A 16,240-nucleotide genomic window follows, 5' to 3' on the forward strand; every position below is an offset into this window, starting at 1 on the left:
GCATAGGCTCATGGCTGGCTTCATCACATTTTCTTTAGATAAAAAATAAGAGAGGGGTTTAATTTTCACAGCTGTTCTGAAGCAACCCATTAAGTATTACTTTCAAAATTCAGATAAATTATTTAAAAAAAAAACAGTTTTGGCAGATATCTCCATCAAAATCCTCATGATAAATTATAACTACAACTTTAAGAGCCTTTGAAAAGCTTAAGCTTTTGTGAAAACAAGAGCTGTCATTCTGGATGCAACATTAGTCTCTCTACCGCAACATATGCCATTACTTCAGAGCTTCTGGGAACATACATAAATGAAATAAAGAACTGCTGTATCAGCAGTGCTCACCCAATCTTTCTCCTGTGTAACAAAGATGGCACCATTTTAAGATCAAGAACTCACAGTCTCATGTACTTTGAATTATTTAGTTAATATTTAATCTTCAATTGATTTTATTACTGTGGAAAAAGATGCAATAAAATTTTATTTGCACAACAGAGAACAGTAAGATAGTGCCACTACTTTCCTCCCACTATGCCTGGCCAGAGCTTGGAACTTCATCTGAAACTCCCTAGAGTCCTCCCTGCTTTCTGCTCCTCTTCCCCTCCAAAGTACGCTCTCCAGATGCACTCCGCTTTCAAGTGATGTAGGTATTTTTCTTAATCATATACACATGTCTTTTTTTCTCACTGAATTTGGGTATTGAGATGTTATCCATCACTACAAGTCTTGCCGAATTACAAGCGTCAGTAGTTGGAAGCCAAAATATCCATCTTCTGGGTGCAGTTGAAATTACTCTTGGTCCAGCTGCAGTAATTTGTACAGCTTTTCATGCTAGAAGGGTCACTTCTGGGACATTTAAAATACACCCAACCTAACAGTCTTAAGTGATGTGCAAGTTAACAGATCTTACTCTCCTTTTAATCCGGCGTGAGGGTGGGGTGTGGGAAACAACACAGTGGACAAAGGCGAGGGCCAACACTGGATAGCAAATAAACTCATTCAGGTTGAAAACCTCCAGAGCGATCAGTAGGGGGCAGATTGGGCTCAACTAAAATCAGAGCGATCCTAGAGCTCAAAAGCCATCATCCTCACATTTACTGTAAAGCCTATGCCATGTGTTAGGTTGTGTCTGACTCGGCGACCCCATTGACTGTAGCCCGCCAGGCTCCTCTGTCCATGGGATTCTCCAGGCAAGAATACTGGAGTGGGTTGCCATTTCCTCCTTCAAACCCTGGAGGTTCTAAATGACAAATCAGGTTTCAATTTGGTGCTTTGAATGGAAGAAGAAAAAAATCTCTAGGTCAGCCAAGCTGGGATGATGCTGTAAGTTGTCAGGAGGGGTTCAGGGAAACTCTTATTAATACCATCAGCCTTATTGTCTCTCTTCTAATTCCTCGTCCTTCCCTGCCTGCCTTCACCAATAGGCAGGACTCTACCTGCAAAACTCACCTGTCACCTTCCTTGCTCCCACGCAGTACTCTGGCCCTTCAGGGATTTTTCCTGGCTGGAAGGCTTTGTATTTTCTCTTCTTTTCTCCAAGCCCCACTCCCATTTGAGTATCTGGTGAACTTCTAACCACCCCGAGACTTGCCTACTAATTCTCAGGCTTCAGAAGGTTCGGACATGGTGATTTATTCCCAACAACGCCATGAGGCAAGTACTGTTTGAATGCCATTTTATGAAGAAACTGAGGCATGGAGAAGCTGGGAGACATCTCCAGAGTCACATGGTGAGGACAGGCTCGGGGCACATCAGCAGCTAGTTCTGTGTGACTGGAGAGGTCAGGCTCCCATCGCAGTGGACTGCTTCTTAGAAACAAGAGCGCAAGGAAAGACGACAATAAGGAAGGTGGCGGCAGAGGGAGGACGCGTCTGAAAACACAGGTAAGTGGGAGCCTATCAAACAGAACAAGGTCGCTTCTAGGGGACAGGAAGAGAAGGCGATCAAGAGCAAAGGGGAGGATTAGCCATGAGTGGAAGAGGTGCCTCTTCTTGGGAGGCCAAAGGAGAGGATATGTCATGGGTCTGTTTATATTTAAGGGGCTAGAAATGGAGGGAATTCACTGAGTCAGGGAGATTGTTAGATAGACAGATAACATAAATAGTAAGCCAAAGTAGACGCTTTCCCAAGACTCCTAGAATGACTAATGGGAAACTCCCCAGGGGAAGTAGAATGAAATCTCCTAATGAAAGTGAAAGTGAAACTCACTTAGTCGTGTCTGACTCTTTGTGACCCCTTGGACTATACAGTCCATGGAATTCTCCAGGCCAGAATACTGGAGTGGGTAGCCTTTCCCTTCTCCAGAGGATCTTCCCAACCCAGGGATTGAACCCAGGTCTCCCTCACTGCAGGCGAATTCTTTACCAGCTGAGCCACAAGGGAAGTCCAAGAATACTGAAGTGGGTAGACTATCCCTTCTCTGAGGCATCTTCCCGACCCAGGAATCGAACCAGAGTCTCCTGCATTGCAGGAGGATTCTTTACCAACTGAGCTATCAGGGAAGCCCCGAAAAAGGGGACACTGTGGCTACATGGGCCAGGAAGAGAACCTGGACCTCCTGTATGGCAGGCAAGACTTCTACCACTGAACCACCCATGCACCAATGAAAGTGATACTTTCCAAATGTCAGTGGCATCTCTCAAGGGAGGGTGGGATCCCTGAGGGCCTGGACTTAAGGACCCAGAGCCCTGGAGCAACAGCACTGTGCTGGTCCCGGGTGTAGGTTTCTCTGTAATGTGGCAATGCTGTGGCCCTTGGTACCACCCTGGAAAAGAGGTTCCTCCTGTCACTCCTCATGCTTGGACAGCAGTAACACGCCACCACAATGCCCCAGGGCTGTCGCCGGGCTGGTCATCTAACTGTGAGATCTAAAGATGCTTATGAGCCTCTCCTCTGGCGAGGTGCTTGGGAGTTTGATTGCTGGAACAAGCTACTAATTTTTGAATAAAATCTCATAAAATTGCCCCATAAGACACCCACACCCCCCCCGCCCCACCCCACCCCCAGACAAGACTGTTCTTTTGTTCTCCCACCAGCCTGCACACAGCCCTGGGTTGAAATGCTTTGATCACTAGTGGTGGCTTACTAAAATGAGCTGCCTCCTCTTCCCTTCTTTGATTCTGAAGGCACTGCAGTGAGAAAGAAACGGAAAGAGCCCTCAGAATCAGCAGTATCTTTCTTTGAAGAAACCTAAGCTTGGAGGGCAGGATCTTGCTACTCCAGTCATAAGTGAACACACAAAAGAACAACTTGGTGCTTCTGTGAAAGAGTGGTTAAGTGGTCTGCCTGCCAGTGTCTACAAGTAGCAACACTGAGGTCACCCAGGGAGAATTCTACATCATCCTCCACCCTCTCAGGGTGATCAGGTGTCATCTGGTGTGATTTCAGCCTTTCCAGCAAAGAGAGGAGATGTTGATACAATCTGAGGCATGACCCAAGAGTCACATCCTTGTTGTTGTTCATTGTTCAGTCGCTCGGTCGTGTCAGAATCTTTGTGACCCCATGGACTGCAGCACGCCAGGCTTCCCTGTCCTTCAACATCTCCCGGAGCTTGCTCAAACTCATGTCCATCAAGTCGGTGATGCCATCCAACCGTCTCATACTCTGTTGCCCCCTTCTCCTCCTGCCTTCAATCTTTCCCAGCATCAGGGTCTGTTCCAATAAGTCAGCTGTTTGCATCCAGGTGGCCAATGTATTAAAGCTTCAGCTTCAGCATCAATTCTTCCAATGAATATTCAGGACTGATTTCCTTTAGGATTGACTGGTTTGATCTCCCTGCAGTCCAAGGGACTCTGAAGAGTCTTCTCCAACACCACAATTCAAAAGCATCAATTCTTCAGCACTTAGTCTTCTTTATGGTCCAACTCTCACATCTGTACATGACAACTGGAAAAACCATTGCTTTGACTATATAGGTCTTTGTTGGCAAACTAATGTCTCTGCTTTTTAATATGCTGTCATATCCTTAGGAAAGACTTAAAAATCATCTAGGGACACTTCCGGTGATCCAGTGGTTAACTGGTTAAGACTCTGTGCTCCCAATGCAGGGGGGCACTGGTTTCATTTCTGGTCTGGGAAGTAAGATCCCGCATGCTTCACAGCACAGCCAAAATAAATAAAATAAAGAGATGTTTTCTTAAAAAGAATAAAAATAATCTAGATGAGCAATTCTTAAATGTTCTGGTGTTAAGGAGCATATTCTTAAAAATTATTGAGGACACCAAAAATTGTTTGCTTATGTGGGTCATATCTATCAGTATTTGCCACACTGGACATGAAAACTGGGAAAATTTTAAAAACAAGTAAAACATGCTTATTAATTTATTTTAAATAAAATTCATTATGTTAATTAACATAAATGTATTTACAAAAAATAACCACATTTTCCAAAATTTTAAAAATATCATGAACAGAGTGGTATTGTTTTACATGATTGCAAAACTCTTTGATGTCTGTCTCATGCTGGATTTCATCATGGCATATATATTCAACCTGTTGTCCAGTTATTTTGGTTAAAGTATGTAAAGAAAATCTAGTATCACACAGCTGGAAATGGGAGGAGTATCTTAATAGTCTTTTTCAGATAGCTATGAATATTCTTCCTTGACATTCCAAACCTTGACAAGAGGGACATTCTTAAAGGTTAGTTGCAATGTGGAATTTAAAACTATATCAATAAATTTTTCATGTTCTGTTACCTAAAACCTTTTGGTCTGTCTTGACCTTTGAGTGGATCTTTCACTCACGCATACTTTTGGAGCATCATGCATCATTTGGAAAACATTGGCTCATGGAGTTAAAGAAACATATTTTTGTACAATGTTTTAAAAATCACATTTATTGTCATCACTACCAATCTCCTGAGAAAAGTCTTTAAGTATTGAGAAGCTATAGAGCTCTTGCTGGTGGACACAAATCTTCTAAAAAATCTAATTTTTTCTTCAAAGTTTTAGTTTTATCATTGACAACAAAGTCAATGGTTTTACTTGAAACACCTTGACAAGTTCATTCTGTGCATTTTCAGTAATGTGTCTACCAAATACACACAATGGAATAACTATAGTTTATCATTCTTTCAAGTAAAAATTAGATTTTGGAGGAGGGGGCAGAACTAGCACAGCCTTCAGCAGAAAACACTAATCGCATGTGACTTTTCTTGAGACCCACTGGATGTTGTTCTGCAGCAGAAGCTCTTCCTGGCTCCTTCCCATTTCATCAGACAAAATAATAAAAAAAAAACTAAATGTACACTCAAGAATAGAGATTTAATAAATTAACACTTTTTACTGATTCAACAAGCACATTCTCAAGTAAAACTGACATTTTTCCTTCCTGCAAGCACGTGGCAGAGAGGAGTACAAAAACTACTACTCACACTGTTTGGTGCCACTACTAGCAATTTTGCCATTACTTTTGCATGATCGGTGTAAAGTTCAATGCAGTGAGAAAGGAAATGATGTCCCAGCATTATTATGATTTCAGTTTTGATGTTGTAGATCTTCTGAAAGGGTCTCAGGAATCTCTAGGTGTCTGAAGACCACACTTTGAGAACTGCTATCTTTACAAATGATTTCCAAATACTGTTCTGGGAGATGATAATCAGCCAGATTATTAATAGTAGCTGTGCCAGTTAGGATAAACTAGATTATGTGGCAATAAAGAAACCTTTAAAATCTCAGTGGTTTATAACAAAAGTCTATGTCTTATTTTATTGTATGTTACCAACTGCCTGGGCAGGGGGTACTCTATTGCCATCACTTAGGGACCCAGGTGGAGCAGCCTCCATCTCAAAGTTTATCAATTGCTATGAAAGTGAATGTGTTAGTCTCCCAGTTGTGTCTGACTCTGCAACTCCATGGACTGTAGCCCCTCAGGCTCCTCTGTCCATGGGATTTCCCAGGCGAGAATACCTGGAATACTTGGAGTGGGTAGTCATTCCCTTCTCCACGGGGTCTTCCTGACCCAGGGATTGAACCTGGGTCTCACACTAGCAATTCCATTACATCACTGACTAAGTCAGTTCTGCTCACAGCCTACCAGCCATCTGGTCATATCCAACCACAAAAAGGGGCATGGCTGAGTGTACCATCATCCATGTGCTTGAGAATAGAGAGTTGGCAATATTTGGTGAGTCACACTGACAATTACAGTAATAGCCAACATTTATGGAGCACTTGTTATGTGCCATGCACTGTTTCAACAGCTTGTATCACTTATCTATGCTCACAACACTCCCATGAGGTAGGTTATATGACCTCTATTCTTTGGATCAGGACACAAAGGCATTGAGAGGTAAGTTACATTGCTCAAGGTCACAGCAAATTAGGAGAGGTGCTGGGGAGGTACAAGGACTCTAGAGCCCATGCCTTCAACCTCTAAGAAGACACATAACCCATAATTTTCCCCAGTCTTAAGCAAAATGGGAGTGATAAAAACTTTTCATAATTATAAATAGAAAGGATTGTCTGTTTTTTCCACAAGGTATCTTTCCTCTTTTAAAATGTTACGATGTCCTTTCTTATATGAATTGATAGTAATGAGTAATTTCCTTACCAGGAAAAGTAACAGGTTGGCAACTTTAAGTTAACTCCTTTTCCTAATGATTTCTGTTCATTTTAACTGATCGAAAGTAGAAAAATTTGTGACCACTAGTTTAGGAGGCTTTTTGATTTGTTTTTGGTCTTAGCACTATGCCTTGATTCAACCAAATTTTAGTCATTATGTGTTGGGTACTGCTCTGAGTTCTGTCAAGCATTGTACTAGATAGATGGTTTCATGGACATTGTTTTATTTAATTCTATGCCATACTGCTTCCTTATTAAAAGATTAAAACATGCTTTTTTTTTAATCCCAAAGTTAATTGAAACAGGAAAGACCTGGAGCATGGCAGGCCCCCACAAAGCAGCTACAGTACTCAAAGCAATGGATACCTGTAATTTTCTACAAAAGTTACCAAAGCGCAAACACAAGCTTCTCAATAACTTTCTTACTAAACTTCATCATCATCACCTCTCTCTGTCAGGGATCTTTCATGAGATGTAGTTTTTCTCTCAGGTTAAAGACCAAAAGAGCAGTAAGTTGATTTCACCAGCTGGGTCCTGGAACTCAGCCATGGGTGATTTTTTGCAAAGCACTTCAAACACGAGCAAGGTTCATTGGCCAAGGGCCCAGGCCATCAAGCCAAACAGAAGCCTAGTTAACAGGGACACAGGCTTGGACACCAGCAGGCTGCTCTGAGCTCCAACACAGTCATATTTATTAACTTTCATTAGAAAATTTAGATGCACAGGAGAAATACCTATTATGAACAGGTGCTGGAAAACAGAATCTTAATAAAAATTAAGCCTTAGGAAATAAAAGGTGATTCAAACAATATTGAATACCAAGAATATACCTGTTGTTTTTTTAATAAGGTACCTTAATGATTTTTTTTTTTTTACAAAAGAAGAAAGGCAAAAAAGAAGGGAAGGAGAACAGAATGGGCAGAAGAAGAAAGAAGGAAGGAAAAAAATCCTCAAAAAGATACACATACCTCGGTAGCATACAATAGAATACTTAAATTATGAGTCTGTTATACCAAATGATTACCTCTTGACTAGGACCTTTTCTCTGGGAATATTAATAGCATGTATGTCATCACTGACCAAATAAGTACCAACCCTGGAGATGACCAAGAGAGGCAAGGTGTTCTGTCACCATAGAGATGAAAGTTCTCCAATTATTTTTAAACTCCAGATTCTGCTTGGCAACAGAGCAATTAAAAAAAAAAAAAAGATGGCAATACTAGGACATTTCTAGAGGAGGAGAGTTTGTGAATATAAAAGCCATTTTTAGAAAGACTTGTGAGCCAATTAAGTTACAAAGAGTTATTTCTGAACCTCACATTTTAAGGTATTGATTCTAACAGCTGGGGGCATGCATTTGGATCAAACATTTATAAATTCTGGTCCCTGTTTGAAAATGGTTGTTCAAGTTCATTGTTATTTGATAGGGCAACTAAAGATATATTTTTTATAACCTTTCTATTTAACCACTATATGTATAGACTTCAGAAATTGATTATCATGGGTGTCAATGGGTATCTTCAAACATCTCTATTCTATAATTAGGAGGAGGGTTGTTTTTAGAGGGTGAGAGCTTAGTTAACAGTTGCAATATAGAAGGTGGGGATGTATTTGGCAACAGAATATACCAGAAGTCCTTGCTGATGGCTGGAATGGCAGGTCTTTTGGGTGGGAGGGAAGTGAGGCGGGAACCCCCAAGGATCTGCAGTGGCTGTAGGCATGGTTCAAAGGAAAAAAGCAAGGATTAATGAGCAACTCACTAATGAGTATCTCTGCCACAGAGCAGAAGACTTTCCTTATTAAAATCTGTGCAGAGTAACAAGCACATATGGTAGTAGCCAAATTCCCATTTTGTACAAGAAACAAGAATAAGCCAGCTGCACCAGGAACATTCAAAGGTACTCTGACCAAGGGGAGAAGGAAGAGGAGTCAGATGGCCACAGCAAGCTATAGTGGTGACCAGAAAATGTATATATTATTAATTTAGCAACATTGACAACATGTACAGGCCTGAATAAATTCCATTTTCATGGACCTCACTGTAAAATGCCCCTTTTTGTAGGCTTTCTCTGCACTGATGCAAGACAAGTGAAAAGCATACAAAATGATACACTTTAGCCCCTGAAATGAATCCACTTATAATTGCTATTAAGAAAATGGTAATTTGTCATAAAATAATGGAGCCTCTGTGAGTCTTCTTGGCTAAGTGAAAAGACGCGGTACATGCATGCTGAGGAAGCTCAAGCAAGAGGAAGGGGCTTGGTGACTTTTGATGCAGCAATGTCTCCCGAGGTCTAGGCTCCTAGGGGCCAAGTAAGAGTCAAGTTTTGCTTCCATTCATCTCTGACCCAAGATGGCATTCCTAATTGTCATGAAGCAAAAGAGGAACAAATAAAATGGCAAAGAATGGCAGAAGGCCTATTGCCTCTAATGTCAGGAGCATGGAGGGGCAAGTCAACACAAGAACTGTGGACACATCCAACAGCTCATCAATGAGGAATCACAGGACTTTGCTTGGTAAACTTGGCCTCTAATTTATTCCCACATTGTGCAGCCTTGAAAATTCACTGTACATCAGTTTTCTCAATTAGAAGATGGGAAGAATAGTCAAAACTCCTTCTTTGTTATACAAATGCTTTCTGTGACTACCTGGAAAAATTTCTCTTCAAAAGAAAATACAATCTGTATTCTTCACCCTTAAGCAGGACATTTCGACACATGCTACAACATGGATGAACCTGAGGCCATTATGCTAAGTGAAATATGTCAGTCACAAAAGGACACATGTGGTGTGATTCCACTTAAATGAGGTAAGGAGTCATCAAATTCATAGAGACAGAAAGTAAAATGGTAGTTTTCAGTGATGGGGTTTGGAGGTGGAAGGAATGGGGATTTGTTGATTAATGGGTACAGAATGTCAGTTCCACAACATCAAAGGGGTTCTGGAAATGGGTTGCACAACAGTGTGAATGTGTATAATACTACCGAACTATACACTTAAATAGTTAAGATGGTAAATTTTATGTTTTGATTTTTCCCAAAATGAATGATTTCAAAAATAAATAAATAAAATGCACAACAGGCCTGGCACAGTGGACAGCATCACTCTACAAGTACTGACTACAGGAATGAAGAAGATTCCTTGTGTAAGAGAGACAAGATCTAACTGACTTATCATCACTGAAAGATCTTTAAACATTTTCAGAAATGGACCCAAAGCATTGGGTGCAATGAGTAAGGGAACCACCAATTATGGGTGTCAATGAGTCATCTGCTACACCTAAGCCTTAGCCCTCACAGGAACCATCCACCTCTGAGAATCAGATGACATATACCACATTAAGGCCGTGCTGTCAGGAAAGACAGCCTTTTGCCAGTCAAGTACGCTGCTGCCGTAGGAGAGTGGAAGGAGCAGAGCTGGGGGAGGTGATGCAAGTACTAGGGAAATGCTTTTCTGCTGCCACTTGGATATTTTGCAATTTGGCAGATTACCGATCTAACCAAGAAATGGTTTGTTACAGTATTGTGATCCATCACAATGCACAGTACCATTTGCAAAGAAGCTTAGAAGATATCTATTAGCAGTCAGAAGACATTCTGATGAATCCATTTACTCATTCATCCTAAACTTACTGAGCCCCACCACAGGCAGGTGCCTTGACAGTCACAAGAGGTATAAAGATGAACATATCCTGCTCTTTGCCTGCCAAGTCTGGTGAAGGGAGATAGATTCCAGCCACAGGCAAGGTCTTGTAGAAAACAAAGATGTTATGGAAAAAACTGTGTTTGAACAATGGAGAGACGATATTTGTAACTAAGACATATGTGTATGTCAGGAGGGGGCGAGACTGGAGTGGTGGGTTGGAATCATGGTGACAAACCTGAATATCTCCCCAAGTAGTCTGGCTCTGTTTTGAAGGTTTGAGAAACACAACTCTTAGATGGCAGGTAGACAAGAATAACTACTTAGAAAGGAGGGCCATCTAAGAGACCGCTGTAATAGATTAAGCCAAAGAAGAGGGGACTCAAACTAAATCTGTTAGTGACACTAAGGAAGCAGGTGGCAAAGAGGAGAGCAAAGGAAGGCTTCTAGCTTACACGACTGCTGGTGACAAACATTATTGGAGGAAGAACAAGACTCGGGGAAGACAATGTCTTCAGTTGGGAACAGACTTCTCATTCATAAAAGGAAAATAAATAATAAACGATCAGATGGGATCTTAGCATTGTGGTGAGGATTAAATGATAAAATAACAAGAAGAACATCATACTTTCATTTATGATTAGTTTTGTGTAAGTGTGGGACCCAGAGAAGATTTGGGACAGGAGACAGTTGGGAGTTACTGGTATAGACATAATTGTTAACAGTGCCAAAGGGTGTAAGCTGGATCACCCAGGGAGATGACATCCTGTAATCTAGGACCAGACCCTGGTGCATGCAAATATGCAGAGCATGGTGGGTGGGGGCTGGAGTGGAGGCCAGCAAAGATGGCTCTGAAGAAGTGATCCAAATATGAGTATCTGGAAAAAATAGCTTCACCGGAAAAAAAAAAAAGAAACAACAAACCAACAGTGAACAGCCAAAAGCACCAATTCTGCCCAGAAGCTGATAAGATGAGAACTAGAATGAGAGGGTTTAACACTGAAGAGGTCAAGAGTACCATTAGCAAAAGCTACTCCAGTGGATGGTAGGGTGAAAGCCAGTTACAGTTCACTTAGGAATGTTGTATTTTCCTGACATATTTTGACATTACATAACTCTTTAATTGGGGAAATCATTCTTTAGGGCTGGGACACTGAGCTTTCACTCTCTCCCAGGAGCCACAGATACAATTTTTCTTCTTCATTTCATTTGGACAGCAGAGGGACTTGGGACTCAGACTGAGAGGAAATTAATGCCGTTAAAAATCATTGCTATATTTTATCACTGAGAAGAGAACACTAGGTTTGGGGTTGGGGGAGAGTGAAGAGACAATAGGGTTAAAATATAGAACAGCACAAACAAAATTAGAGAATCTTCTATTCTAATGCCAAAAGTCATACTAATTCAGGACTGATGGGAGAACAGAAGTGGGTGCTTCTGAGACTCTATACCCATCTGCCAAGGGTCACAAAAAACACCTGTCTGCAAGTCCTTTACAACATACCCACTCTTACCTTTCTTTTGATATCCGTGAACTGGGAAAACATTAAAGACCAATAAAACGACAGCTCCAGGATATAATAGTAGTGAAGGTCAGGTGTGAGTGGCTGAGGATCAAAGAGAAAAAGGCAAGATTAATAATTAATAGGAAACCAAATCTGCTTCAAACATCTCAAGCTCAGTACTGGAAAGTGACATGGTCTTACACCTCCACAAATTCCAGCCCCATTTTCTCTGTGGATAAGAGAGCTTTGAAGGATTCCTCTAATCCACAGCTTGATGGAATTAGTTTTGTTTCATCTCCAGCCAGAAAAGTGACAACTGGTTTGAACATTTGGCATTGGTACCCAATTCGCGATTCATTTCAACAATCGCATTTATGGTTCTCTGACATGCGTCTCTACAAGATTCCTTTAGGCAACTTGGAAAAAAATTCTAACACATACACAGAAAGAATAAATCTGGACAACTCCCATGGGATTCTCTGAGGTTCCTGTACTCAATTCCGTGAGTACAGGACCAGAGGAGGTGAAAGAAGCTGCAGTACTATATGAGTCATGGAGGCACAGTTTCAGATTCTGTCTTAATTGGAGCTTTTTTGTTCTTAGAAAATGTTCTGTACATTGTAAAGATTTTTAAAAAGATAATTCAAAAATATTTATTACAAGATCAGGGGGACAAGGAAGCTGCTAGGAGATACCAGGTTAGACACCCACCAGGGAATCTGAGATCAAGCCCCAGTTCCACAGTTTAAGTAGTTATAAAACTTGGGCCTTGGTTTACTTATTGGAAAATGGAGGTAACATCTGCTTTACCTGCCTCAGAGGTCCAGGAATGAGGAGAGGCTCAGAGAGGCAGTGGAGGTCAAAGCTATTTATTTTGCACATAAATCCATAAAGACAAAACAGAGTTTAAAAAAAAAAAAACATTTTTGATGAGTTGTTTTTAATTGTTTCACTGAGTTATAATGAAATAACTTGATTTCCCCAATGACTGAAAGACCTTTGAAACTCACTACATGAACACATCCACACCACTGCACACAAGCAATAGTATACATGGAAAATACAATTGAAACTGAAATGCTCTGTAAACCAATAACAGCATAATAACCGAGTCGAATGAGAAGCACTCACTTAACTACCAACTGTAAGCATGGACACCAAGAAAAACAGTTGTTCCCCTCATTCATCTTTGTCAACAAAACACAGGAGGAACAGGATCCTTTCCACACAGTATGCCATTCCAGGATACAGAACTATAACAATATTCTGAGTATGATATTTAAGTTCATAAAACAGCAGTTGGGACTGAGAATTACAATTGTGTGCAGCAAGTGATTGCTTTCGATGTTACTTTAGTCTCGATCAGATGGCCTTGGAATGTTCAGCTCTCTCTGACCATGTCATGTTGTTGATTTTCAGTCTTTCCTAATTTGAATAAACCATGTGAAAGAGATGGAAATGCAAACTGGAATCCCCATTTCAATGTGTTCCTAGCCTTGAACTTGTCCTAAGGAAGAGCCAGCGCCAGTCCCTATCCCCTGCTGCAACACAGTGTATAATAAAGAAGAAGCAGGGCACGCCTGCTGTCCATTAACTTTGTTAGACCAAATGCCTCTAAAAAGGCAATCTACAGAATCCCAACTCAAAAATTCACATTGCTTACTACAATGTCAGTCTCTTTATTTTATCAACAAAATACATGGTTGTATTTGTTTCTCTTAAATAATGTATCTCAGTTGAACTAGAAATTCTAGAACTGTTTCAGCAAGAAATTTCTAGAGAAGTCGCACTTAGATATTCAAATAGTAACTGAGCTAGAGACCACAACACATGGTAATATTACTAAATTCAAGATCCGAGGCAAGGGTATATCTATGGGCAGGGATCTGAAATGCTTTCTGTCTGGGATATGATTTTAATCTCATTTTCAACAATGCTATTTTTGTCTATGTGTAACGGGACAAGCCCATTTTTCCATGCTCAGGGAACTGGTGTTTGATTTACATCTATAGAGGCTGCTCCTAAGCCATAAAGTGAACCAAATTCAGCATGCCTATCCCAGCTCCTTACTCGAGCTTTGCCCACTAGCTGTCGAGACAGGCCAGGGCTATTATCAGCCCAAAAGCAGATGGGCTGTTAGAAGGAGGACTTATCCACCTACTGAAGTGATCATATCTTACTCTTCAGCAAACGCACCTTCCACACTTCCTCCATCTGCTCAAGCAAGTGAACACTGATTCTGAACTAACAGAAAGTACCTTCCTCACTAGGCTACATCCACCATCAAGCAGCAGGGGCAGGGAGCGGGCAAAAAGCAAGGTGGCTGCCCAACCTGCTGGGACCTGCCCGAAACCATGGTGCTGACTTAGGAAGAGCTCTCCACGTGTAAAAACCCAGACAGCAGTGTGTCCTTACCTGATAGGGGTAGTTGTACCAGCAATGCCTTGTATTCCACAGCCAGGGGGTCTGAAAACATGACAGAGAAACCATTTTACATGTTTTGGAAAAGAAGCAGGATAAGAGATGTTTATGACAGATTCTGGCCTCCCAATGTTTCGGGATTTCAATAATCTACCTGTGTGAGAACTGAAGGACTTAGTACAATCGGGAATGGGAGAGCAAAGCAATGAAGAGTCCATCATGCATTCTCTCTGGGGAATCTTCTTAACTCAACCAGCAGTATTTCAGGCTACTTCTAGGATAGAGTCCTAGGTGGCACTTTTTTATATTGTGCTGGTTCAGTAGACACATTCCTGCGAGGTAACCAGCCTCAGCAGCAGAGTTCTTCAAGTGTCTCACCAAGATCCATTGCAAATCCTCCATCTCACTATTATCAATAAACAATGCTGACAGTTGATGCACATTTCTTTGAAACTCCTCCAATTCACTGTTTCCCAAGCAACTTAATTGTTTCATGCCTTGACTGGGGGTCAGTAGCAGGCAGGTACACTTATTTCAGTCAGACTAGCTCTGACTAATTCCAGGCTTGAGCAGATTAACCCTCACAGTACACTCCACCCTGGACTCGTGGTCAAGGTCTTTCAAAGAAAAAACAATCCTCCTTAATTTAACAGACTCACTTGCCTTACCACATTGTAAAATTAAAGAGAACATCTAAGTATACAAACAGATTCCAAACATTTTTAATAAGCAGGGAGGGTTGGTATGGATTTGAACAGACAGCTCAACCATCCCCTAACACCAGCACAAACTTTCTCATATTTCTGTACTAACTTTACAATTCTTTTGCATCCCTGATATTGGTGGTATACATCTACACACATCTGATACACATTTGTATGTTTCTTACTATTAGGAAACATAATCTATCATTAATCCAATCTGTGTGTGGGTTTATACACCTCAAAATTATAAAACTGTCATTGAAAGATTAATGTCAGATATATCTGTACTGACCTAACCTTCCTGTTTGGTCCCAGGTCCTATAAGAGTGAAAGTTGCTCCCATCTGCACTAGCATAACTTAGTTGTCTCTCTGAAAGCCATAGAGGTATCTTTCCACCTTGCATTGATGACGATGAGGATGAGGAGGTTATTAGAGAGTATTTGTAGAGTCCTCCCTATGACCACACACTTTTTTTGAAGGATACATTGTTCTTTGAGAATTTTCCTCCATGATCTATTATTTATTTAACCAATTAAAAAGTTGTTTCTCTTTGAAAGCGAAAGTGTTAGTCATTCAGTTGTGTCTGACTCTTTGTGATCCCATGGACAGTAGCCTGCCAGGCTCCTCTGTTCATGGAATTTTCCAGGCAAGATTACTGGGGTGGGTTGCCATTTCACACTCACACGTATGGACTCATTTAATCCTTATAGTAAGTAGCAGTAGTATTTCCCTCATTTTATAGATAGGTAAATTCAGACCCTGAGCCCACAGTTAACTGCCCCGGTTAAACAGCCAGGCAGGACCAGAGCTGCAAATCAAGCTCAGACTGTCTGGTCTTAAAGCCAAACATAGCCACTGTGACTCTGCCTTTAAGTCTGATAAAAACTGAACCAGGCCTTAGTTCAGGGAGCTAGGCAGAAGTAAAAAGCCATGCCATGCCCTAAACCTAATGATGTTCAGGGATCTTTACAGTCTTGTTTCATTTAGGCACTCCTGATTCTCCTTCCTTTTTTTCCTGCTTTTGCCATTTGCTACCTGCACTGTACATATCATGTAGTCTCTCTGCACCAAACATCCTGGAAGCCCAAGTTGCCTATCTGACTGTCTTCTCCATTTCTCATTTCCATGACATTGAGGTTTATGACTGACCAACCTCATGGGATGACTATAAAGATCAAATGAGTGAACAAGTAAAAAAATGATGCAGAGTCTTCAGAAGTTTGACTGCCTTCTATAAACAACACAAGTCCATTGAGGAAGACATAGAAAGTATTGAAAATAATAATAAGAAAAATGATTGAATTCTTGTCACTACTAACATTTTAATATACAGCCAGCCCATTTTGAGCCTCTTTTCTGTATAATACAGATATTGATACAGACATGGATAGATTTGTCCTTAAACA

The 16,240-nt window shown here is 41.0% G+C and overlaps 1 protein-coding gene across 3 annotated transcripts in view; it reads right to left on the reverse strand.

The window, feature by feature from the left end:
• The window catches only part of CERS6 (ceramide synthase 6), a 332,610-nt gene that overhangs the window by 62,894 nt on the left and 253,476 nt on the right, over positions 1-16,240 (reverse strand). For all 3 annotated transcript variants that reach the window (XM_043894488.1, XM_043894490.1, XM_043894489.1), the window contains exons 5-6: positions 14,124-14,174; positions 11,718-11,810 (exon numbers count right to left, since the gene is read on the reverse strand). In XM_043894488.1, coding sequence (XP_043750423.1) covers positions 11,718-11,810; positions 14,124-14,174 — 144 coding nt within the window. The remainder of the gene's footprint in view (positions 1-11,717; positions 11,811-14,123; positions 14,175-16,240) is intronic.

The sequence above is a fragment of the Cervus elaphus genome, chromosome 33 (genome assembly GCF_910594005.1).
Source record: "Cervus elaphus chromosome 33, mCerEla1.1, whole genome shotgun sequence".
NCBI classification, from domain to species: domain Eukaryota; kingdom Metazoa; phylum Chordata; class Mammalia; order Artiodactyla; family Cervidae; genus Cervus; species Cervus elaphus.